The following is a 27,020-nucleotide window of genomic DNA, read 5'->3' as shown; positions in this document are numbered from 1 at the left end:
TCCCCTCTCGTTGCTATGCCATCACCATGATCTTGCGTGTGCGTAGGAAATTTTTTGAAATTACTACGTTCTCCAACAGTGGCATCTGAGCCTGGTTTTATGCGTAGATGTCATATGCACGAGTAGAACACAAGTGAGTTGTGGGCGATATAAGTCATACTGCTTACCAGCATGTCATACTTTGGTTCGGCGGTATTGTGAGATGAAGCGGCCCGGACCGACATTATGCGTACGCTTACGCGAGACTGGTTTCACCGCTACGAGCACTCGTTGCTTAAAGGTGACCGGCGGGTGTCTGTCTCTCTCACTTTAGCTGAATCGAGTGTGGCTACACCCGGTCCTTGCGAAGGTTAAAACAGCACCAACTTGACAAACTATCGTTGTGGTTTTTTGATGCGTAGGTAAGAACGGTTCTTGCTAAGCCCGTAGCAGCCCCGTAAAACTTGCAACCACAAAGTAGAGGACGTCTAACTTGTTTTTGCAGGGCATGTTGTGATGTGATATGGTCAAGATGTGATGCTATATTTTATTGTATGAGATGATCATGTTTTGTAACCGAAGTTATCGGCAACTGGCAGGAGCCATATGGTTGTCGCTTTATTGTATGAAATGCAAACGCCCTGTAATTGCTTTACTTTATCACTAAGCGGTAGCGATAGTCGTAGAAGCAATAGTTGGCGAGACGACAACGATGCTACGATGTAGATCAAGGTGTCGCGCCGGTGACGATGGTGATCATGACGGTGCTTCGGAGATGGAGATCACAAGCACAAGATGATGATGGCCATATCATATCACTTATATTGATTGCATGTGATGTTTATCCTTTATGCATCTTATCTTGCTTTGATTGACGGTAGCATTTTAAGATGATCTCTCACTATAATTATCAAGAAGTGTTATCCCTGGGTATGCACCGTTACCAAAGTTCGTCGTGCCCCGACACCACGTGATGATCGGGTGTGATAAGCTCTACGTCCATCTACAATGGGTGCAAGACAATTTTGCACACGCGGAATACTCAGGTTAAACTTGACGAGCCTAGCATATGCAGATATGGCCTCGGAACACGGAGACCGAAAGGTCGAGCGTGAATCATATAGTAGATATGATCAACATAGTGATGTTCACCATTGAAAACTACTCCATCTCACGTGATGATCGGTTATGGTTTAGTTGATTTGGATCACGTGATCACTTAGATGACTAGAGAGATGTCTGTCTAAGTGGGAGTTATTAAGTAATATGATTAATTGAACCTAAATTTATCATGAACTTAGTACCTGATAGTATTTTGCTTATCTATGTTTGTTTGTAGATAGATGGCTCGTGCTGTTGTTCCGTTGAATTTTAATGTGTTCCTTGAGAAAGCAAAGTTGAAAGATGATGGTAGCAATTACACGGACTGGGTCCGTAACCTGAGGATTATCCTCATTGCTGCACAGAAAAGTTACATCCTGGAAGCACCGCTGGGTGTCAGGCCTGCTGCTGATGCAACTGACGACGTTAAGAATGTCTGGCAGAGCAAAGCTAATGACTACTCTATAGTTCAGTGTGCCATGCTTTACGGCTTAGAACCGGGTCTTCAACGACGTTTTGAACGTCATGGAGCATATGAGATGTTCCAGGAGTTGAAGTTAATATTTCAAGCAAATGCCCGGATTGAGAGATATGAAGTCTCCAATAAGTTCTACAGCTGCAAGATGGAGGAGAATAGTTCTGTTAGTGAGCATATACTCAAAATGTCTGGGTATAATAATCACTTGATTCAACTGGGAGTTAATCTTCCGGATGATAGCGTCATTGACAGAATTCTCCAATCACTGCCACCAAGCTACAAGAGCTTTGTGATGAACTATAATATGCAAGGGATGAACAAGACTATTCCCGAGCTCTTTGCAATGCTAAAAGCTGCGGAGGTAGAAATCAAGAAGGAGCATCAAGTGTTGATGGTCAACAAGACCACTAGTTTCAAGAAAAAGGGCAAAGGGAAGAAGAAGGGGAACTTCAAGAAGAACAGCAAGCAAGTTGCTGCTCAAGAGAAGAAACCCAAGTCTGGACCTAAGCCTGAAACTGAGTGCTTCTACTGCAAGCAGACTGGTCACTGGAAGCGGAACTGCCCCAAGTATTTGGCGGATAAGAAGGATGGCAAAGTGAACAAAGGTATATGTGATATACATGTTATTGATGTGTACCTAACTAGAGCTCGTAGTAGCACCTGGGTATTTGATACTGGTTCTGTTGCTAATATTTGCAACTCGAAACAGGGACTACGGAATAAGCGAGCACTGGCCAAGGACGAGGTGACGATGCGCGTGGGAAACGGTTCCAAAGTCGATGTGATCGCGATCGGCACGCTACCTCTACATCTACCTTCGGGATTAGTTTTAGACCTGAATAATTGTTATTTGGTGCCAGCGTTGAGCATGAACATTATATCTAGATCTTGTTTGATGCGAGACGGTTATTCATTTAAATCAGAGAATAATGGTTGTTCTATTTATATGAGTAATATCTTTTATGGTCATGCACCCTTGAAGAGTGGTCTATTTTTATTAAATCTCGATAGTAGTGATACACATATTCATAGTGTTGAAACCAAAAGATGCAGAGTTAATAATGATAGTGCAACTTATTTGTGGCACTGCCGTTTGGGTCATATCGGTGTAAAGCGCATGAAGAAACTCCATACTGATGGACTTTTGGAATCACTTGATTATGAATCACTTGGTACTTGCGAACCGTGCCTTATGGGCAAGATGACTAAAACGCCGTTCTCCGGAACTATGGAGCGAGCAACTGATTTGTTGGAAATCATACATACTGATGTTTGTGGCACAATGAATGTTGAGGCTCGCGGTGGGTATCGTTATTTTCTCACCTTCACAGATGATTTGAGCAGATATGGGTATATCTACTTGATGAAACACAAGTCTGAAACATTTGAAAAGTTCAAAGAATTTCAGAGTGAAGTGGAAAATCATCGTAACAAGAAAATAAAGTTTCTACGATCTGATCGTGGAGGAGAATATTTGAGTTATGAGTTTGGCCTACACTTGAAACAATGTGGAATAGTTTCGCAACTCACGCCACCTGGAACACCACAACGAAATGCTGCGTCCGAACGTCGTAATCGTACTTTACTGGATATGGTGCGATCTATGATGTCTCTTACTGATTTACCGCTATCATTTTGGGGTTATGCTTTAGAGACCGCCGCATTCACGTTAAATAGGGCACCATCAAAATCCGTTGAGACGACGCCTTATGAACTGTGGTTTGGCAAGAAACCAAAGTTGTCGTTTCTTAAAGTTTGGGGCTGCGATGCTTATGTGAAGAAACTTCAACCAGATAAGCTCGAACCTAAATCGGAGAAATGTGTCTTCATAGGATACCCAAAAGAGACTATTGGGTACACCTTCTATCACAGATCTGAAGGCAAGACATTCGTTGCTAAGAATGGATCCTTTCTAGAGAAGGAGTTTCTCTCGAAAGAAGTGAGTGGGAGGAAAGTAGAACTTGATGAGATAATTGTATCTACTCCTTTATTGGAAAGTAGTTCATCACGAGAACCGGTTCCTATGACAACTACACCAATTAGTGAGGAAGATAATGATAATGATCATGAAACTTCAGATCAAGTTTCTACTGAACCTCGTAGGTCTACCAGAGTAAGATCCGCACCAGAGTGGTACGGTAATCCTATTCTGGAAGTCATGTTACTTGACCATGATGAACCTACGAACTATGAGGAAGCGATGATGAGCCCGGGTTCCGCAAAATGGCTAGAAGCCATGAAATCTGAGATGGGATCCATGTAGGAAAACAAAGTATGGACTTTGGTTGACTTGCCCGATGATCGGCAAGCCATTGAGAATAAATGGATCTTTAAGAAGAAGACTGACGCTGATGGTAATATAACTGTCTATAAAGCTCGACTTGTTGCAAAAGGTTTTCGACAAGTTCAAGGGGTTGACTACGATGAGACTTTCTCACCCGTAGCGATGCTTAAGTCCGTCCGAATCATGTTATCTATTGCTGCATTTCATGATTATGAAATTTGGCAAATGGATGTCAAGACTGCATTCTTGAATGGATTTCTAGAAGAAGAGTTGTATATGATGCAGCCGGAAGGTTTTATTGATCCAAAAGGTGCTGACAAAGTATGCAAACTCCAGCGCTCCATTTATGGACTGGTGCAAGCATCTCGGAGTTGGAATAAACACTTTGATAGTGTGATCAAAGCATATGGTTTTATATAGACTTTTGGAGAAGCCTGTATTTACAAGAAAGTGAGTGGGAGCTCTGTAGCATTTCTAATTTTATATGTAGATGACATATTATTAATTGGAAATGATATAGAATTTCTGGATAGCATAAAAGGATACTTGAATAAAAGTTTTTCAATGAAAGACCTCGGTGAAGCTGCTTACATATTGGGTATCAAGATCTATAGAGATAGATCAAGACGCTTAATAGGACTTTCACAAAGCACATACCTTGACAAAATTTTGAAAAAAATTTAAAATGGATCAGGCAAAGAAAGGATTCTTGCCTGTTCTACAAGGTGTGAAGTTGAGTCAAACTCAATGCCCGACCACAGCAGAAGATAGAGAGAAAATAAAAAATGTTCCCTATGCTTCAGCCATAGGCTCTATCATGTATGCAATGCTGTGTACCAGACCTGACGTATGCTTAGCAATAAGCTTGTCAGGAAGGTACCAAAGTAATCCAGGAGTGGATCACTGGACAGCGGTCAAGAACATCCTGAAATACCTGAAAAGGACTAAGGATATGTTTCTCGTATATGGAGGTGACAAAGAGCTAGTCGTAAATGGTTACGTCGATGCAAGCTTTGACACTGATCCGGACGATTCTAAATCGCAAACCAGATATGTGTTTTTATTAAACGGTGGAGCTGTAAGTTGGTGCAGTTCTAAACAAAGCGTCGTAGCAGGATCTACATGTGAAGCGGAGTACATAGCTGCTTCGGAAGCAGAAAATGAAGGAGTCTGGATGAAGGAGTTCATTTCCGATCTAGGTGTCATACCTAGTGCATTGGGACCAATGAAGATCTTCTGTGACAATACTGGTGCAATTGCCTTGGCCAAGGAATCCAGATTTCACAAGAGGACCAAGCACATCAAGAGACGCTTCAATTCCATTCAGGACCAAGTCCAAATGGGAGACATAGAGATTTGCAAGATACATATGGATCTGAATGTTGCAGACCCGTTGACTAAGCCTCTCTCACGAGCAAAACATGATCAGCACCAAGACTCCATGGGTGTTAGAATCATTACTATGTAATCTAGATTATTGACTCTAGTGCAAGTGGGAGACTGAAGGAAATATGCCCTAGAGGCAATAATAAAGTTATTATTTGTTTCCTCATATCATGATAAATGTTTATTATTCATGCTAGAATTGTATTAACCGGAAACATGATACATGTGTGAATACATAGACAAACATAAAGTCACTAGTATGCCTCTACTTGACTAGCTCATTAATCAAAGATGGTTATGTTTCCTAACCATAGACATGTGTTGTCATTTGATTAATGGGATCACATCATTAGGAGAATGATGTGATTGACATGACCCATTCCGTTAGCGTAGCACTTAATCGTTTAGTATGTTGCTATTGCTTTCTTCATGATTTATACAAAGTTCCTGCAACTATGAGATTGTGCAACTCACGTTTACCAGAAGAACACTTTGTGTGCTACCAAACGTCACAACGTAACTGGGTGATTATAAAGGTGCTCTACAGGTGTTTCCGAAGGTGCATGTTGGGTTGGCATAATTCGAGATTAGGTTTTGTCACTCCGATTGTCGGAGAGGTATCTCTGGGCCCTCTCGGTAATACTCATCACCTAAGCCTTGAAAGCATTGTAACTAATGAGTTAGTTATAAGATGATGTGTTACAGAACAAGTAAAGAGACTTGCCGGTAACGAGATTGAACTAGGTATTAGATACCGACGATCAAATCTCGCGCAAGTAACATACCGATGACAAAGGGAAAAACGTATGTTGTTATGCGGTTTGACCGATAAAGATCTTCGTAGATTATGTAGGAACCAATATGGGCATCCAGGTTCCGCTATTGGTTATTGACTAAGAATAGTTCTAGGTCATGTCTACATAGTTCTCGAACCCGTAGGGTCCGCACGCTTAACGTTACGATGACAGTTTTATTATGAGTTTACAAGTTTTGATGTACCGAAGTTTGTTCGGAGTCTCGGATGTGATCACGGACATGACGAGGAGTCTCGAAATGGTCGAGACATAAAGATTGATATATTGGACAACTATATTCGGACACCGGAAGTGTTCCGGGTGATTTCGGAGAAAACCGGAGTGCCGGAGGGTTACCGGAACCCCCCCCCCCCGGAGAGTTAATGGGCCACATGGGCCTTGGTGGGAAGAGAGAGGGGCGGCCAGGAAGGGCCGCGCGCCCCTCTCCCTCTGGTCCGAATTGGACTAGGAGGGGGGGCGGCGCCCCCCTCTTTCCTTCCCCTCCTCTCCCCCTTCCTTCCCCTCCTAGTAGGAGTAGGAAAGGAGGAGTCCTACTCCTACTAGGAGGAGGACTCCTACTCCTACTAGGAGGAGGACTCCTCCTCCTAGCGCGCCCAACAAGGGCCGGCCGGCCTCCCCCCTCCCTCCTTTATATACAGGGGCAGAGGGGCACCCCAAAGACACACAAGTTGATCTACGGATCGTTCCTTAGCCGTGTGCGGTGCCCCCCTCCACCATATTCCACCTCGGTCATATTGTCACGGAGTTTAGGCGAAGCCCTGCGCCGGTAGAACATCATCATCGTCACCACGCCGTCGTGCTGACGGAACTCATCCCTGAAGCTTTGCTGGATCGGAGCCCGAGGATCGTCATCGAGCTAAACGTGTGCTGAACTCGGAGGTGCCGTACATTCGGTGCTTGGATCGGTCGGATCGTGAAGACGTACGACTACATCAACCGCGTTGTCATAACGCTTCCGCTTACGGTCTATGAGGGTACGTGGACAAACACTCTCCCCTCTCGTTGCTATGCCATCACCATGATCTTGCGTGTGCGTAGGAAAAATTTTGAAATTACTACATTCTCCAACAAGAAGCATGTTTACTAATGAGTTTAAGTTCACCCTTAACTCTAGCCATATAATCACTCAAGTGTCCAATCATATAAGCATTACTTTTCAATTGTCTACCAACATAAGCATTGAAATTTTCTTGTTTAGTCATAAAGTCATCAAATTCATCCAAGCATTGGCTAGCAAACTTAGTAGACGGGATTTCAACTTTATCATATCTATAGAGAGAATTTACCTTTACTACTTGTGTCGGGTTATCAAGACCATGTGTTTCTTCAATAGGCGGTATATTAAGGCCATGTATTTCTTCAACAGGAGGTAAATTCTTAACATCTTCAGCTTTAATACCTTTTGCTGTCATAGATTTCTTTGCCTCTTGCATATCTTCAGGACTGAGAAACAGAACACCTCTTTTCTTTGGAGTTGGCTTAGGAGTCGGCTTAGGAGTTGGCTCAGGAAGTGTCCAATTGTTTTCATTAGTCAACATATTATTCAATAACAATTCAGCTTGATCAAATGTTCTTTCCCTGAAAACACAACCAGCACAACTATCGAGGTGGTCTCTAGAAGCATCGGTTAGTCCATTGTAAAAGATATCAAGTATTTCATTTTTCTTGAGAGGATGATCAGGCAAAGCATTAAGTAATTGGAGAAGCCTCCCCCAAGCTTGTGGGAGACTCTAATATTTAGCAGAGAAGTAAAAAATCATATCCTGGGGACTACGCACACAACCAGGATCAAGAGAAATTAAACATATTTTACCATCACCCTTTAATGAGAATGGAAATAATGTAAGGATATAGTAGTAATGAGTTTTCTCATCATGAGTGGATAGGGTAGCTATATCATTTAACTTAGTAAGATGTGCCACAACAGTTTCAGATTCATAGCCATAAAAAGGATCAGATTTAACCAAAGTAATTATCTCAGGGTCGACAGAGAAATCATAATTCTTATCAGTAACACATATAGGTGAAGTAGGAAAAGCAGGGTCATATTTCATTCTAGCATTCAGAGACTTTTCTTTGAACTTAGCTAATAATTTCTTAATATCAGATCTATCATTGCAAGCAAGAAAATCTCCAGCAGTTTCTTCATCCATAACATAACCCTCAGGCACAACGGGCAATTCATATCTAGGGGGAGAATCTTCATCATCACTTTCATCAATATTATTAGTTTCAATAATTTCATTCTCTCTGGCCCTAGCAAGTTGTTCATCAAGAAATTCACCTAATGGCACGGTAGTATCACGCATGGAAGTAGTTTCATCATAAGTATCATGCATAGCAGAAGTGGCATCATCAATAACATGCGACATATCAGAATTAATAGCAGAAGCAGGTTTAGGTGTCGCAAGCTTACTCAAAACAGAAGGAGAATCAAGTGCAGAGCTAGATGGCAGTTCCTTACCTCCCCTCGTAGTTGAGGGATAAATCTTAGTTCTTTGGTCTTTCAAGTTCCTCATAGTGATCAGCAGATATAAATCCCAAGTGACTCAAAGAATAGAGCTATGCTCCTCGGCAACGGCGCCAGAAAATAGTCTTGATAACCCACAAGTATAGGGGATCGCAACAGTTTTCGAGGGTAGAGTATTCAACCCAAATCTATTGATTCGACACAAGGGGAGTCAAATAATATTCTCAAGTATTAGCAGTTGAGTTGTCAATTCAACCACACCTGGATAACTTAGTATCTGCAGCAAAGTATTTAGTAGCAAAGTAATATGGAAGTAATGGTAACAATGGCCAGTTTTGTAGTAATTGTAACAGTGGCAACGACAAAGTAACTAAGCAAAGAGCAATATGTGAAAAGCTCGTAGGCATTGGATTAGTGATGGATAATTATGTCGGATGCGATTCCTCATGTAATAGTTATAACATAGGTGACACAGAACTAGCTCCAGTTCATCAATGTAATGTAGGCATGTATTCCAAATATAGTCATACGTGCTTATGGAAAAGAACTTGCATGACATCTTTTGTCCTACCCTCCCGTGGCAGCGGGGTCCTATTGGAAACTAAGGGATATTAAGACCTCCTTTTACTAGAGTACCGGACCAAAGCATTAACACTTAGTGAATACATGAACTCCTCAAACTACGGTCATCACCGGTAAGTATCCTGATTATTGTCACTTCGGGGTTAACGGATCATAACACATAATAGGTGACTATAGTCTTACAAGATAGGATCAAGAAATCACATATATTCATGAAAACATAATAGGTTCATATTTGAAATCATGGCACTCGGGCCCTAGTGACAAGCATTAAGCATAGCAAAGTCATAGCAACATCAATCTCAGAACATAGTGGATACTAGGTATCAAACCCTAACAAAACTAACTTAATTACATGGTAAATCTCATCCAACCCATCACCGTCCAGCAAGCCTATGATGGAGGAATTACTCACGCACGGCGGTGAGCATCATGAAATTGGTGATGGAGGATGGTTGATGATGACGACGACGATGAATCACCCTCTCCGGAGCCCCGAACGGACTCCAGATCAGCCCTCCCAAGAGAGTTTAGGGCTTGGCGGCGGCTCCGTATGGTAAAACGCGATGAATCTTTCTCTCTGATTTTTTCTCCCCAAACGTGAATATATGAAGTTGGAGTTGAGGTCGGTGGAGCTTTAGGGGGCCCACGAGGCAGGGGGCGCGCCCTAAGGGGGGCGCCCCCCACCCTCGTGGACAGGGTGTGCCCCCCCCCCCCAGACGTTGATTCTTTCGCCATTATTTTTTTATTAATTCCAAAAAGTTGCTCCGTGGATTTCCAGGTCATTCCGAGAATTTTTATTTCTGCACAAAAATAACACCATGGCAGTTCTGCTGAAAACAGCGTCAGTCCGGATTAGTTCCATTCAAATCATGCAAGTTAGAGTCCAAAACAATGGCAACAGTGTTTGGAAAAGTAGATACGATGGGGACGTATAATAACAATCGGTGTTTGACAAGTTCAGGCTCTCTCGGCGGAGGTAAAAGCTCTGCGTTTCGTGCCTTGAGGCTTGCTTTGATTTGATGGATATGGCTACAGAGATTGAACGTGCCCGACTATGGAGAGTGGTGTGGCTTATATAGAGTGCGTTGCAGCCCCATGTCTCCCACGCCACCGGGGCAATTAATGTCATTGAATGAGACATTTACTAGTGTAATGAGCCTCTGCTACAGCAGTTACATGTAACGGTAGCTATAACTCTATTTAGTGGATGATTTAGGATTCCTCGACCGTTGCAGCTCCTACGACGCTCTCCTGTCCTCTACGTCTGAGTGGTGGTCCATCAGCCGAGTGACACGTGATCGCCCGATTGCCGTAGAGCCGTCCGGATGAACCTCCTGATGTATGCATCCGAATGCTGGCGTGGTCCATGGACCTACTTATGATGGTGATGGCCCCTATGTGGATTCCAAATGATGGGTCCTTGACCCTACCTAGGCGACCACACCACCTGGTGAGTAGTCCAAATTCCTCGAGGCCTGACGGCGCATTACCTTCGACAGAGAATGCTCATTGGTTGGAGAAGAACCATCAACGAAGACGGCATAACGGCTACTATATCGAAGGGGTGAAGCCAGCCCTCTGTACAAGGTACCCTCCGGAGTCGTCAGTTGAACTATGATTTACCGAAGCTAAAGTGAAAATCACAGTGTGCTTTCGTGAAACATATATGTGCTTTCTGAAAGGTGAAAATCACAACTGTGATACGTGGAAAAACACAACTGTGCTTTCATGTTAAGCACAACTGCACATGTCGCAAAGTAAAAAAACACAAAATGTGCTTTTGGGTTCTTGTTTCGGATTCCCTTTTTTGTTCTTTATGGCTTTTTGTTTCTTATTTTTCATTTTTGTTTCAATTTTTACTTTTTGATCGTCGATCTTATTTGGTTTTCAATTATTTCTTGATTTCTGATTTTTTTCAGAAAGAAATTCGTCTAAGTTCTCAATGCGACAATAGCAAGGTGAAATGCACATGATTTGGATGCACAGTTTAAAAAATAAATTGTTTTGCGAATCAACCTGTGGTTGAGTTGGTTAGGTGGACAGTGGTATCCCCAACCCATCAGGGTTCAAATCCTGGTGCTCGCATTATTCCTGGATTTATTTTGGGATTTCCGGCGATGCACTTTCAGTGGGAGGAGACGTTCCCATCGACGACGAGGCGCCTACGGTGACTTCATAAATCTCAAGATGATATGCCGGCTCAGTCTCTTGAAGGTGCTCATAAGGATAGGGTGTGCGTGTGTGCGTTTATATGGATGAGTGTATGTGCGTGTATATGAGCGCTTGTGTCTGTACTGATGCTAAAAAAAATTGTTTTGAAAAAACGAATTTCCTAGGAAAAAAGGCACAAAACTGCAGGCGCTGGGAGAATAGTCACACGAACAAGCCCACGAGACTAGCCGCCGGTCCTTCGTTTCTTATCAGATCTCGGGTGCCCCCTCTAACCGACGGCGGACGTCGCCGGCGATACATCCGTCGGTCCTAAACCCGCCTGGATCGACAAAATCGTTGACCGGAACCCCTGTTGCCACCTGCCTCGGTGCCCTTGGCGTCAAGAACGTGACGCTACGACCCGGCAGGGTAAGCAGCACCGCATATTTCATGTTCTCGAATAAAGCAGCACCGCACATTTCCTTCTTCCTTGGAAGAAATCGAATCCGGCGGTTGGTTTTTGTCCCGAGTGAAAAAGAAAACATGAAAGTTGGATTCGCCATGGACGTGAACCAGTGAGTGCCCGCTGCTCCGGCGTTAGATTCGTTTCATTTTTTTTCTAGGGCTGGATTTTAATGTTGAACGTCGGTGCTCTGAAATTTATTCGACTGATTCTGCATGTCAAATAGGAATATGGAGCAGATATAATTCATCCTCGACATCTTCAGTGAGCACCAGAGTTGTCACTTGACACCATCATGCAGAAAGATTTCGAGGAATTGATTTATGCTGAATTTGTTCACACGAATGCTTGCAAGTAAAATGAATACAAGAAAAGGAATGATTCAGATTGAACAGAAACAAATGTTGATCACTAGGGAGAAGAGACGAGCTCTACTGTAAGCAACACATGAACAGCCACTGAAAACTACTGCCACGGGAAGGGCAGAGATGGCGGGGCGCCGTCCGACGAGCCTTCACCGCCGACATGAAATATCCCATTGTAGTTCAAGTCATTGTTGTCCGAGCTTAGCACATTGTTCAGTTGCTCATTTTCCCCCACAGGGCAGGAAAATCCAGTCGCTGAGACGGTACCGGTGGAAGCCTGGGTGCGCGAGAACCAGGACGAGCTGCTGAATTGCAGGTTGGAGAACAGAGGCTGGGCAATGGGGATGTGTTCAGTCTGTTGGACCATCGGGCCAACATCGATACCAGAGGAGTTTGCCGGAGCTGACAGAAGAGAGAGAGCACAGTCTGAGTCCAGCACTGGAGTCAGCCCATCAGAGAACATCTTGCTGCTGCTGCTGCTGCTCTCGGGAGGAGCTACCGTCTTGAGGAGCGGTTGGCACACTGAAGGCTCAAGTGCCACACCAGTGGCAAAGTTTATTTCGCCTTCCTGCAGGAAAGGAAATCGCCGTCCTTCTTTGGCGTAAGTCGACGCAGAGCCACCAAAATGCTGCCTGTTGCTGATGCCTAGAGGGAGTTGATGTGCGTAATAGGGGTTCTCCTCAGTTTTAATGATCCCTGGCCAGTTTTGCTCCGGTCTTGGAGTTGGAAATGATGAAAACCTTGTTCCTGGGTTTCACAACAATGTCAATTGGTTGTGGTAAGAAGATAATGGAACTGCTACAGATACATATGGAAATAGAATGAGTAAATTCTTTCTTCAGGCACTATGGAAAATTGATACTCCCTCTGTTACTTAATGTAAGACATTTTTGCAGTTCAAATTTTGCACTGCAAAAAACGTCTTACATTAAGTTACAGAGGTAGTATTTAACAAGCTATATGATCATGTAGCTTGTTAAACATTTACTCTTGGCAGGGATCTATATGATCTTACAGAACCTAGAAGCATCTTGCTTCAAGCACTAGGGCACTAATTGTGAAGAAGGTAAAGAGTGGCTTTTTTCCTAATGAACTAGTAAAACTTTTACTCTATTTATTTACACTTCATCCAACCTCCATAAATATTACTTTAATTAATTAGGTAGGTTTATGGGTAAACTAAGGTGCTATCCTTGTTCGTTATGAATACTAATCCCACTTGCGACTATTTTATAGAAGGAAAATTGCTGAATAAGGTAAAAATGTGCAACATGAAGTAACAGGCTACAGGGTGGGTTACAAGCTGCAAGGTACCGAAGAAGGTCAATGCAATAGGTCAACATGCTAGGTGAGTCATGATTTACAATATGTCTGACAGACAATTCAATATTTCCAATCACGTATGGGCTGTTAAAATATAGAGCAGTAGTGAAAATGTAACCTTGTTGACTTGTCATAAAACTTGCAGAATTCATCACATCTGGCTGCGGTTTCCTGCGGCGACGGTTGTGCCCATCAAGACGCTTTCTACAGCTGCGTTTGGCCTCATCAAACTCCGTAAGCAGGTGAAACCTAAGGTAATAAAGTTCATGACAAGACACAAATTATTGCTGATGCATGAAGGATTAATATCAGGTCACAACATGAGGAAATTAAGCTAATGCAATGCTGAATAGTAAACTGTAATAACATGCTGAAATTTGGTCTACAAACATCTCAATTTTTGTGTGTTTCCAGCTACTTTCAAAAACATAGCTACCGCTACATATACTTATTAAGCAATACCTCAAGAATTTTCCTGTAAAAAATAAAGAGATACTCATATCAACTCCCAAGTATCTGAAGGGGATTTAAGAAAACGAGGATGGCAAATGTTCCATAACTTAAAACATTTATCCGAAACCTAACAACACACTGTTATTCTTGACGCTTTCTGTAATGCTGGGGTGTCATGCACCCTTTTTTATTAAAGAACGCAGCAACTAAGATTTTAAATAGGATGTAGGTTATTTCCTTAGCTCTTAAGTCTTAAGAGACAATATTTCTAGTCTTTGTTGAAAACTAAATAAGATATTCCTTGTCCTAGGATGATTTTATAACAAGATAAGATGCTCCTAGGTAGTTAGACACGTGTTTCGAAGTATAAAAATATGCTCTCGCTAAATCACCAAACTACATAATGTCAGAATACTTAATATTCTTCACACATACTGTTGGAATATAAAATATACAGTACACAAAGGGACCACTTAATTCATCTGTCAATCACTCCTTTCAGTGCTTGGGAGCCTTCATCTTAGATAAAAATATTGTACCTGAGATTTGTCAACAGCAGACAAAAATATTGCGATGCCAGTTGAACATGGACCACAGTATAGTGTGTCTGTTAACCGTATGTCTAGAAGGACGCAAGTCTGCTGGGCAATGCGCGCACTTAATTTATAAAGTCTGCACTAACTGCCGGATCAATCAATGATTGGAAACTGTCCCCACTGGGTAAGATATTCATGTATCAAGGCAATAACATGACGAGGAACACATTAGCAGCCTACGAAGTTATAAAGGTATAAAGGTAGAAGTCCATAGAATCACCTGATATGCTCAGCAAGATTAAAATGAGAATAAACACAACTGTACTTTAAAGTGGACCAAGATACAAAAATATTGCAAATGTAAGAAATAATGCAAGAGACTACAACCCGAAATAACAATACTATAGATGGTTCAGGTTCCGAGTAGAGGATAAACAGTAAGACTATCGATTCTACATTTGAAAAATGGAGAACTGAATCTCTGTTATTTTTCCTTACACAAAAAATGTGACAAATTTGATCCAATTAGTTCTGCTCATAGAATGTGATTATCTCAGTCTTCTGGCTAATGCATGAAAGCAAATACAGGGAAGCTATCCTAGAAGGATAATTGCAGAAGTGCAACTCAGACAAAAACAGAGTCAAGTGGTCCCAAAGCACCTGAAACAAGCAAATTATCATATGTTATTTCTCTGACACTAACGTTTGAGATATTATCACGATATAATACCCTTCTTTTTCTTTTCTGATGACGACCGCACGATACTTAAATGACCTAGAAATGCTATCCCCACAACATAGACCATGAAACATTAACATGATAAGTAGGATTTGACGCCTTCACATTCAAGAAATTGTTTATCTTAATTAAAAGAACTTGTGATAAGGGCTCCCATGAAGTCCAAAGTCCAAACTGATCAGGATGAAAGAGCCTAGAGATCTCATTTTTCTCATGCTCATCAACCGAATCACTAGATCACGCTATATGGGTTGGTGTCGCCTTTTAATATTTAATGAAACTAAAACATGAACAACTTTCAGGCCCTCGGCTGGTTGCAAGCCTGGCCAGCCTTAGAAAATATACATGTATCTGTGAACATGCACGCATGGTCCTCCTCCTATATCGTACAGAAATGGCTCGAGTCATCCACACTCCACAGTCCACAAAGTCCACACTGCATTTTGCAGAGTAAGCACTTGTGTAGTGGTACTATAAACTTTCTAGGTTTGGGAGTTAGCATCGCCCTTTCCTTTGAAACAGAGGGCTCGGATGTGGTAGGCCAGTTCTTGCCGCGTGATGAATGAAGCAGGCCGGATATACCTGCCATGCTTAAGTAATTGACAGTCCCAGACCCACACAAAACATGCTGTCGCGGCCAGGAAATCCACAGGAAAAAGCAGAACAATGCACATGGAAAAGGAGGCGCGGGCAAATCATATCAGGCGTCCGTCTGTCCGTCCGGGTTATCATCGATCACGAGGCGGCACGTTGCTGAAATCGATATCAGAACAGTCGCGCACCGAGAAAAACAACTCCGATTAACACGGAACAGATTTAACTCGTCAACTGCAAATCAAACAGATTCAGTAGGCTGATCGATTGATGATCATTGGGTGCCTGTGTGGATGTGATCTTGATCTTTGGCAGATGGAGAGCAAATGTAGCTTTTTGTGCAGTGCTGAATTCTCATGAATGGGGCCAGGATTCAGAAAAGGTGGTGAGGCGATTCAGAGCAGTGCAAAAGCTGTGCTGATAGGAATTGATGGAGGAGCAAATTGGTGCAGTCCAACAAGCTCTGAGCTGCGTAAAAGCGGTAGTAGGAAAAAAAAACGGAAAGAAAAAGCGTTGCAATAATTCAGGTAACACAAGCTGCCATGATAAAGGGTGACAGGAGCAAATGAGAGGCCAGGCATGATGCCGGGAAAGGTAAAGAAGTGCATCCTCGATACGAGACAGGCCGAATTGTGCTCAAACAAAGAAAAAAAAAAGAGAGGAAAAAACAAACTAGTAATAATGTGACGGTAGTGTATTGATCATTGATTGATGGATGGACGATGAAGGAATGGATGAGCGAAGAGAATGATACGCAAAAAAGAAAAAGAAGAGCTACGATTTGATTTAAGTAGCGTACTTGGTTGGAATTGGCGGGTGAAATAATTACCTGCTGCACTGTTGGCAGAAGCGCATCTCGCGGCCGGCGACGGTGACGACGGGGGTCTTGGAGTGCGCCTCGCACACCTTGTGCCGGCGATGGTAGTCGCGGCACTTGCTCAGGTCCGCCCTACACCCGTCCACCGCGCACGACGGACACTGCTGCTGCCCCGCGCCGCTCCAACCTCCCCCTCCCGACGACGCGCGCGGCCGCTTCGCCGCGCTGGGCGCCGACGCCGAGGACGCCGCCTCGGCCGGCGCTTTGCCGAGGCCGCGGCTGTCCGGAGCAGCGCCGCACTCGCCGAGCCCGCCGAGCTTCAGGTCCACGGAGCACTCCGGCCGGCCGGCCGCATTAGCAATGCCGCCGGCCGACGCCTGGGCAGCCGCCGGCGCAGCGGCCGCGTCGTTCTCCAGCTCGGTGAGGTCCCAGGCGCCGGGCGGCATCTTGAGATCCCAGTCCATGCCGCGATGCGCACTCACGTAGCCGGCCCTGCCGCGCGGAGGACACGTACAGCGCAAGCCAGCCTCAGCTTAGCTCCGGTAGGCCTAGTAGCTAGCTCCCTAGTTATGTCCGAGCTCTCCCTTTCATCTCCCACACACCCACACAAGCAACTCCGGTCGCTGTCTGGAGCTTGTGTGTTGGGGTTCAGCCTCGCCCCTCGCCCTCTCCCCTGTCCCTCTCATTCCGAGCTGCTGAGGCTGTTGTTTTGCAGGGCGAGCCTAGCAGTACCGTCTCTAGGCTACAACCTAGTGGCTAGCCACCGCTGGATCTGCGGGGTTAATTGCGCACCAAACAAAAGATGTCAAATAAAAACAGCGCAGACGCGGCAGCAATGGCGGAGAGAGACGGAGCACTGGAGCTCGTCCAATGTCCAGGGAGGGTAGCACGAGCAACAAAGATATGGGGCAACAATACAAGCAAGCGGGGGAGTTGTCAGTACAAGTACTTGCACCGAGGGAGAGAGAGATGATTTGTGTCGCTGGGGTTGCAGCCATTCAATCCCTGACAGGCATGGCGACGGGCCATGTTCGCCTTTAACACTGCCATGGAAGGGTCGTGCTACAATTATTGGGGGTTTGGTTTGGTTTGAGCTACTACTCCTACCATTGTATCGCCCTTTATTTATTTCTTTTCACCTTTCTTCTTTTCCTGGTATTATTATTAGTACGTAGGAGTAGTACACGGGAGAGATCGTCTCGTCTGATTTTATAAATGGAATTTGGCCAAGTGCTAGCTATCTGAGGAGGAGAGCATGCATGCGATGCATGTTTATCAGAAACACCAGTTGCCCTAGCAGCCTAGCCTAGCTAACCACTTCCTTTCTGCATGCCTGAACAGGTTAAAATAACCCACGCATCACCAAACCTAATCAGGCCGACCACAGGTTGTTTCCTTGTTTGGCAGTGCGTGAGCCACACATTTGTGGCGAGCTATAAATAAAAATACATTGTGGGCTCTCTCTTAGTGCCAAGCTTGCACTTGCAGGCATTACTCTAGCCTAGTCTAGAAACAAAACGGAGCTCTTCTTTCCTACTACTGTCTACTACTAGTCTAGTGTTGTTGTTTTCATTTGTTTTATTAAAAGTCAGTCACACGTATAATCATATTATAATGCTACAACCAGACGCTACCCCGAGAAATGGATTCATTTGATGATGGGAGCCAGGAAACAAGACCTCTGAGCGACATGCTGCTTGTTTGTTTGCTCTTTTTAGGTCTTTGGTTCAGGATAGGCGATGATAATGGGTGACACATTGCAACTGGCAAGAGATATACGAGTACGTGTGAAAGTGTCGTGGGAGCATGATTGGCCATGGCATGTGGAGTCCATCTTTGCTGCTGCCTCCTTTTTCTTTATTTGTGCAGCATTTTGAAATGACAATTATTCGCCCGCTTTTTGAACGGACGCTAGCTAGCTACAGAACCGAACGCCCCAAAGTCTTTGCATGCGACGGTGTAGTAAAACTCGAAATAACGTTGGGTGTACGTGACAGTAAATTTTGAGAAGGGAAATGCCACGTGAAAATGCACGAGCAGGCAGGCAGATGTCAGAGACGCGGCTGGCTATGCCATCTGCGTACCGTGGTTTGTGATCTGGATGTCAGTACTACTTAGCTTTGCAATGGCGGTACGTACGTACGTACGTGGACGTGGTGGCGCGACCGGCGTCTCCTCTCCTTCCACCTTCTGCTCCTGCGGCGACCGACGGGCCTCGATCGTACGTGCATGCGTACAAGTACATCCGAGGCTGCCGGGGCCATGCATGCCGCTGCCGCGCCCACCTCCGCGGGCAGACAGAGCAGTAACAACATGCGACAGCCTCTGCGGCGCCCGAGCGCGACGTCGACGGGGGGCGGGGGCACGACGGCGCCGTACTCCGGCACTCGGCTTGGCGCTACCTCTCCCCGCTCGCGCACTCCTATTGTCCGTTCTGTGCCGCTCCGGTACGCGCCAAGACATGCAGCAGGCGACGCATGTGTGTGATCAGCGGCGTCCTGCATGTGCCGGCAGCGCCAGCGCGCCCGCGAGGCCCCGGGGCCCGCCCGATCCGGGCCGGCGATTGGACGGCCGGCGGTCCTCGCGTGTCTTGGCACCGTTGCTCATAAATCCCCAACATATGTGTGTGTGTGTGCGCGCTTGTCGAAGGCTGGCTGCAAACATGTGGATAGATGGATGATTGTCGCGGTGCAGACAGCGCAAGGCTGATCGTGGATTTCGGATTTCGAATTCGGCGCGCATCAAAGTCTTCACCGTGGATCAAGTTTCTACCGCTCACCATTAAAGTCAGACACCTCCAATGTAAGACTATCCTCTATATCCGAGTATTTAACCAAAAACTACCACATTTGCCGGAAACGTGACAGGAAACTACCACTCTACGTTTTTGTGCGAAAAACTATTAAATTTGGACTAAACCGTGGCAAAAAACTACCAACTCGGGAAATCGCTCGCTTCGCCCGCGCTAACCCCGTTTCTGACCGGTTGGGCCCGCGAATCAGTCGCCACGCTGGCGAACGGACGGCCGGCGCGCGTTGACGGCCGTTAACGGCCCGTCCGTTGTCGGAACGGAGCCTGTCGGTGGGCCAATAAGTGAGAGCGAGCTCAGCCGCTCATTCTCCTCCTCCTCGCTCGCTCTCACTCGTCCTCACTCCATCCTCTCCCTCTCCCTCTCCCTGGTCCTCTGACCTAGGTCAGCCTATCGCCGTCGCCGCCGCGGCCATTGCTGCCGGTCGAAGGTGAGGATGCCATCCTGGTATGACGAGGACAGCTCGGACGAGGACATCAACATGGTTTCATTGGATCAGCAGCTATTTGTAAGTGCATAATGGTGGAACAGAGTTAGGGTTAGGGTTAGTTCATCCAAATTGGAGATTCCAATTTGCTTTTGGTTTGATTCGAAGTTTCTTTTGCAGGAAACCCCTGACACTGTGGTGGAACCATCTTTTTGTGGTTCTTACACTGAATCTGAGCCGACGTGCATGATGCATCATCAGAGGCCGAAGAAGATGGTGGCTTTTGAAGGTGCTTTGACTGGGAGGCGATTCCTGGGTTGTCCTGTGCAGCAGGTATTAAATCTTGAACGCTAACTTGTTTTGCTGTTGGAGATGTGTGATGTGTTTTGCTGCTGGAGATGTGAGATGTGTGGTGCAGCATGTGGTGCAGAGATGTGTGCTGCAGCACGTGGAAGCTATATATGAAAGTAGATCTTTAGTTAACTGAATTCAATACATGACTGAACCTGATAACACCTACAAGCAGATATCTTTAGTGTATTATGAACCTGAGAATATAGTTGTTAACTGAAAAAGAACAGAGTAGGTGTTAACTGAAAAAGAACAGAGTAGGTGTTAACTGAAAAAGAACACAGTAGGTGTTAACTGAAAAAGAACAGAGTAGGTGTTAACTGAAAAAGAACAGAGTAGGTGTTAACTGAAAAAGAACAGAGTTAAATGAATTTATATCTACTGCTAATGTAGTTGTTAACTGAATTTATCTCTGTTGCTAAATGTAGCTGTTAACTGAATTTATCTCTGATGCTAAGTCAGGTGCATATTGATGTAAACAAAGGGTTTCAGTTAAATGAAATGACTTTATGACTTTTGGTTTCTGTACTAAGTTTGTTACTAAGTGCTTTGTGCTTAATTATAAATAATTGCTTCTATAGGATGAAGGTGTGAACTGTGGGGTTGTGGAGTGGGTGGATGGTCCTTGGCCAGAGATTCTACAAAGGTGCCTAACCAGGATTTGGGACATGTATCATGAGCAGAACTTGGGCAGGGTGAATGACAAACAAGCCCATGAGAAAGAGGTGGCCAAGCTACAGAAGGAAATTGATTTCCTGTCAAACAACTACAGCCAGTTGGTGGAAGATGTATCCAACCTATTTGACTATCAAGATGGCAAGATGTCTCATGACATGGACTATACCAGTCAGGCAATCAATGAACTAGCTGAGAAGAAGAAACAACTTGAGGATCATGCAAAGATTGAGTTAAGTATGGAAAAGCTGAAGCTTGCCAAGGAGCAAAGGTGCATTCTTCAAAGCCAAGCAGAGATCATTCAGAACATGAGGAAGGCCATGAAGGAAGTGGAGTGGGACAGGGACCTACTTAAGCAAGAGAAGAAGAAGTTAGAGTATCTTATTGCTGATCTGCTCAATGCTGGGCATGACAGCAAAGCTAAGCTGGAGAGGATCAAGGCAATTATGAATGAGTGAAGTGGTTGGTTTGTGGGTTAAGTAATTAGTAGGCCTATATATATAGCTGGCCTTGGAATGTCATGCATGTTAGGTGTATATTTTGGGAAAGTTTCATGTGCTTTCAGAATGGTATGAGGGAGGGAGGTATTGCTATGGTTTAAGAACTACTTGGTTTTATCTATGATGTAATGACTATTATGTTAAGACCTACTATGCTAAGTACTCATGCTAAGTTAAGTAAGTAAGAATGTTTTATCTATGATGAGGTTGTTTTACTCTGCTTATATCATGTGTGATAACTGACAGTAGTGACATAGTTGGAAGTAGCAAGTAACATATATAGCAATTAGCTTAGATAGTCTGACAAATAACTTAACATAGATAGTCTGACATAGATAGATAGTACTGCCATTCATAGTCTGACATAGATAGCAACTACTATTAGATAGTGCCTGACATAAAGATGAACTACTAGTAGATAGTGCCTAACGAAACTGAACCTAGGAACTTACTGCACTTAAGAAAGTTCACTCCTCCTTCTTCAGCATCTTCAGGCGGTGCGAGCGGCGCACCGCAGTCACGGCCGCCCTCTTCTTCTTGACCGGCGCCGGCTCCAGCACATCATCCTCACCGCCATCTTGTTCTTGCTTCACGACGATGCCGTCTGGGAGATCGTCCACCTCTGGCAGCGCATCCACGTGGATTGGGCGGTTCCTATCCCCCTCCACGGCGTCGAGGACGGGAGCCAGCATCTGCAGTTCAGGCTCGTCGTCGGAGAGGACGACTACCTCATCCACCTCGTCGTCAGAGTCGTCAGTGGACTCATCGTCAGAAGACTCGCCCTCAGAGTCGTTAGAGGGCCCAAGGACCCATGGATTGCGCCAGAGGGCGTTGTTGATTGGGGCTGGGACAGCGAGGACGGCTTCGGTGACGTCGTCCACGGCGGCCGGTGGCGTGGTGGATGAGCGGTACATCCACCATCTAGCGCGCTGCCTGGGGTCGGGGGAGCGCTGCACCTCGCGCATCGCCCAGAGCAGAATGGTCGGCGCCGGGATGGTGCGGCCGGCAGAGTGGAAGGCGCGCTGCTTTTCAGCAGTCGTCATCACCTTCACGAGTCCGCGGGCATGGTTCCTGAGCATCGCCATACTGGGGAACCAGCGCGCGATCTCCCTGTACTGCGCCCGGATCTCCTTGTTGTTGCCGGCGAGAGCTTCGATGGCGAGCTGCCATTCCATGGCGACGGCGGTGGCGGTGGTTGTCGGCGGTGATTTCGACAGGAGAGAGGGGGAAGTGGAGTGGGCGGTGCGAGCGACGAGTGGGCGAGTGAGCAGAGGGCGTGGTGGGTGGACACGTAATAAAGTAGTAGAATCCGAAACGACTGGTTTTAATCAACGCACGCTCACCACGTTGCCGGCTGCTACGCACGCTGAAAAGAGGACGTGGCTAACAACATATAATAAGTTTGGCCGATACTAGTCAAACAAATCACCAGCACTAGCCCATTGGTATTGAACGCATAGTTACAACCAACTGGTCCTGGGTTTGAGCCCCAGGCCAGACTTTTTTTGTGCAGATTTTTTTTCGTACAATGAATTTGGCAATAAGTTCTGTACAACAAAAAAAACAAATCAAAACAACTCAGTAGCACTTAGCCCATTTGTATTGGGCACAAATAAGTTCACATGTCACATTGTCCAGAAATTAGTAGCACAACACACATTTAGTAGCAGAACACAAACTTAGTAGCAGAACACAAATAAGTAGCATACACTCAATAGTTTCCACTAGCATTGAAATAGGATGCAAACTTGCTAGGAGGTTTCCTCTTCCTCTTGCCTGCCAATATCCCTGGTTCTCCAGTGAATGTTCTTGGTGCATTGAATGTTCTTGTAGATGTTGATCCTCTTGTTCTTGCAGCTCTTGTTGATGCAGATCCTGTTGCAGGTGCTGGTGAAGACCTGGCTGCTCCTGCTGAAACTGTTGATGTTGAACCTCTCTTATTTGCTTTAGGAGGTGGAGCTGATGATGCTGGCATCTGTGTAGTTTGGTGTTGAGGTGGTGGTTGTGGAGGTGGATGTGTAGCACTAGAACTAAAAATTTCTCTATTCTCCTGCATGACAAAATTAAATCAGTTAGTAAATATACCAGAACTAAAAAAAGTAAACAAAGAATGCATCATTTTTGAATGACCTGGTGTAAGTTCTTTCTCATCTCAAGACTAGGTTTTAGAGCTTTCCCACAATTAGTATATCTGTGGCCTTGTAGACCACAATTGCTGCATGTAATTGTTCCCATCCTGCTTGTGTCCTTTGGAGCAGGCACCTCAAACTGCCCCTTTCTCCTAACTGTCTGTTTTTTGCCTGCTTTTTCTTTGAACACTAGGGGCTCAATATCAGGAGTATGGGTGTCAGGCCAGAATTCAGGACCAGGGACAGGGTACACTATGTCTTTGTATGCTTCAATATATAGTGCTTTTTTGAAAAATTCATGCACATAGTCCTCTGGGTGCATGTGAATCTTGCTCATTGCTGCTATTGCATGACTGCATGTCACACCTGTCATGTCCCACCTCCTGCAGTCACATGATTGAGTAGCTAGGTTCACACAGTACTGATTTTCCTTACTATTAACTTGCCAAATGTCAGGACCTGCCTTATATGCATCACAAAATTTGGCATACTTCTTATTCTCCTCTAATTTCTCTGAATAGTTGGGTGTGATCATCCACCTGCTGTTCTCTGTTTTTTCCCTAGTCTTCTGCCTTTTGATCATCTGCTTAGTCCTAATTCCTTCAAACATAGTCCTAATTGGTTTGGCCCTAACATCAAGGATCATTTTGTTGAAAACCTCACTAAGGTTGTTCACAACAAGATCAGTTTTGCAATTGTAATCCATTGCAGACCTACACCAAGTCTCCTTTGGAATTTTTTTAAGCCACTTACAGGCATCCTCACACTCTGCTTTAAGCTCTGCCATTGCCAATTCATGGCCATGTTTGGTGAATGAGTAGCTAGCCTGATCTACTAGCTTCTTTAGTTCTGCTCCTCTGAAACCAGCTGACTGAAAATTTGCATATATGTGCCTGAGGCAGTATCTCTGAGGGGAATCAGGGAACACCTCATTTATAGCCTTAAGAAGACCCTGATTGTAAATTTATAACCATGGTCATGAACAAAAGGAAATAAAGCTACTAATAACAATATATATCTGAACTAGTGGCTAAGATAGGGTGCATACCTTTTGCCTGTCAGAAATAATGGTGTAGGTTCCAAATTTGCTACCACTTCCAATGCAACATCTTAGCTGGGTTAGGAACCATGTCCAACTATCTGAATCTTCCTTATCAACCACACCAAAGGCTATGGGGTAGATGTTGTTATTGCCATCTCTTCCTGTGGCTGCAAGTATTTGTTGTCCAGTGGTTAGCTTGATGAAGCAACCATCAAGCCCTGCATCCATACCCAAATTAGCTACCATATATTTACAACAAGATATTTTGAACAAATTGCAGTTATAGATTTACCTATAAAGGGCCTGCAACCATTAAGAAATCCTTGCTTTGATGCATGCAAGCAGTAGAACATGTACTTAAATCTAGGTGTTGGGGCAGGGTTTTCTGGGTCCTCAAATGTTGTAACTACACACCTGCTACCAGGGTTTGTGTCAAGAACTGCTTGTAGGTAGTCCCTCAGTCTATAGTACTGCTCCTTCTGGTCACCTTGTACAACCTTCATAGCCTTCCTCCTTGCCCTATAGGCCACACTCTTTGATACATCAACTGAAAACTTGACTTTGCTGTTTTTAATAAGTGAATCCACAGGTGCTCTAGGATCTGCTCTAAGAGATGGCTCAACTTCTTTGGAAAGCCACTTAGTAGTAACTTTTGTGTTCTCTGCTGATGCTGGACAAGTGTGCTCCATGTTACACTTCTTAATGCAAAATGTTCTTTCATGAGCTATCCTGGAGGCACAGATGTAAAATTCACATCCATGCTCTCTCTGTGAACACCAAACAATAATTCTTGTTGGAGTGTTCCTGTGGTAGTGAAAAGACCTCAAAGTCCTTATATGAAAATCTCTTAATGCTTCTCTGAACTGGTAAACAGAATCAAAACACAAGCTCTTGCACAAGAGTAAATGTGAATTGGGAATTGAAGGGTCAAAATATACTCTTTCCTTCATCTTTTTCTTACTACTCTTTGTCTTTTCCTTCTTCATGATGTATGGTAGTTCAACTTCATATTCTTCTTCCTCATCACTTATGCCTGGATCACCAGCAAAACAAAACTCATCTGCTTCAGGAAACCAATCTTCAAAACATTTTTTCTCTACCTCATTGTGACATCTGCTAGTTGGCCCAGGGTTCTTCACATGTTTCACAATAGCAGTACTTTGCAATGGTGTTTCCTCTTCAGAGGCACACTCTATTTCCATTTGTTGAACAGCTTCAGCACTACCATCTGAATGAACTGAATCATCAGAACAAAATTCAGACACTTCAGTGTCTCCTTCAAAGTGGTTCAAATCTGCCTCTCTTTGAATCCTGCTCCTCTCAAGCTGAGCCTTTCTATCATCTATCTGATTCTGAAGGTCAGATTGCTCCACAACCTTTTTCACACAACAGCTCTCTTGAGTGTTCATGTAATTCTCATTAGCCTGTGTACTAATTCCAGGTTCAACATTTCTCACAACCCTTATGTTGACTAGCTTGACATGATGAAAAAAGTCCAACATTTCATGAACACTAGCTTCATTACCTAAATACTTTACTCTGTCAAATCCAATTTCCTCCTCCTTCACATAGTACATGTAATCACTGTCCCCATACCCTTCACTAGCAATGAGTGATTGTAGAGTAAGCAAAGAAATATCTGACTCAAATATACCCCTTTTCACAGGGTTTCTTCCTTCTAAATGAAACCATATATCCCACTTCTGGTCAGCCAAACTGCACAAATAAGTGCTCATGAATTGAATTGAAATTGACTGAGCTATACAGTTTACTGACTCCAATTTACTACACATGTCCAACTAACAGAAACAAACACATCTTACTAATTTGCAATGTTGAAGCAGCTAACCAAAAGCCCAGCAGATGATACTTGCATACCTGCGACCCATTGGCGATGACTGGGAGAGCGGTGCCTCCGGCTGCTGCGAGCCGGCCTGCATCGAGAAACTGGTGCTCCCCAACCAATTATCGACTGAGCCGCTGGCCATCGGTGGAGGAGCGGGCGAGGCAGCAGCGTCCAAACTTGTCTCGCCGCCAGCGTCGCCGCCGCCCTCCGGAATCAACGAGGACATGGCGGCCGCCACCTAGGTCAGAGAGAGGGAGAGGAGGGAGAGAGTGAATTGAGAGGGGAACGGATCAGATTTGACCCGCACCGCACCGACAGGCGCTGTTCCGACAGCGGACGGGCCGTTAACGGCCATCTACGCGCGGCGGGCGACCGTTAGCCAACGTGGCGCCTGATTCGCGGGCCCAACCGGTCAGATTCGGGGTTAGCGCGGGCGAAGCGAGCAATTTCACGAGTTGGTAGTTTTTTGCCACGGTTTAGTCCAAATTTGGTAGTTTTTCGCACAAAAACGTAAAGTGGTAGTTTTTCGTCACGTTTCCGTCAATTGTGGTAGTTTTTGGTTAAATACTCTCTATATCCTTATCAGCCTGTATAATTCCGGCGATTTTACAGTTTTCATCGTTTTTTTTGGCTCAAACAGGTCTGCCAAAAGTTGGCCGGCCCGTAAATTTTTGACAAACGGCGCGCAAATTTGCCTGTCCG

General features: G+C 44.7%; 2 protein-coding genes across 2 annotated transcripts; both read right to left on the bottom strand.

The window, feature by feature from the left end:
* Nucleotides 1–12,008: 12,008 nt before the first annotated feature.
* LOC123159884 (squamosa promoter-binding-like protein 16) lies at nt 12,009–17,661 on the bottom strand. The gene is made up of 3 exons (XM_044577693.1): nt 16,552–17,661; nt 13,519–13,649; nt 12,009–12,824 (listed from the first exon to the last, which is right to left on the bottom strand). The coding sequence occupies exons 1-3, from the start codon at nt 17,001–17,003 to the stop codon at nt 12,178–12,180; spliced, it is 1,230 nt and encodes a 409-aa protein (XP_044433628.1). The 5' UTR covers nt 17,004–17,661; the 3' UTR covers nt 12,009–12,177.
* A 5,351-nt stretch (nt 17,662–23,012) lies between these two features.
* LOC123157857 (uncharacterized) lies at nt 23,013–26,544 on the bottom strand. The gene is made up of 5 exons (XM_044576046.1): nt 26,351–26,544; nt 24,765–26,188; nt 24,479–24,690; nt 23,432–24,382; nt 23,013–23,351 (listed from the first exon to the last, which is right to left on the bottom strand). Exons 1-5 carry the CDS (start codon nt 26,542–26,544, stop codon nt 23,013–23,015), a joined length of 3,120 nt encoding a protein of 1,039 aa, XP_044431981.1.
* Nucleotides 26,545–27,020: the final 476 nt, after the last annotated feature.

Source organism: Triticum aestivum, chromosome 7B, assembly GCF_018294505.1.
Source record: "Triticum aestivum cultivar Chinese Spring chromosome 7B, IWGSC CS RefSeq v2.1, whole genome shotgun sequence".
NCBI lineage: Eukaryota > Viridiplantae > Streptophyta > Magnoliopsida > Poales > Poaceae > Triticum > Triticum aestivum.
Note: the sequence above shows the minus strand (reverse complement) of the source record. Positions and strands in the feature narration are given on the sequence as shown.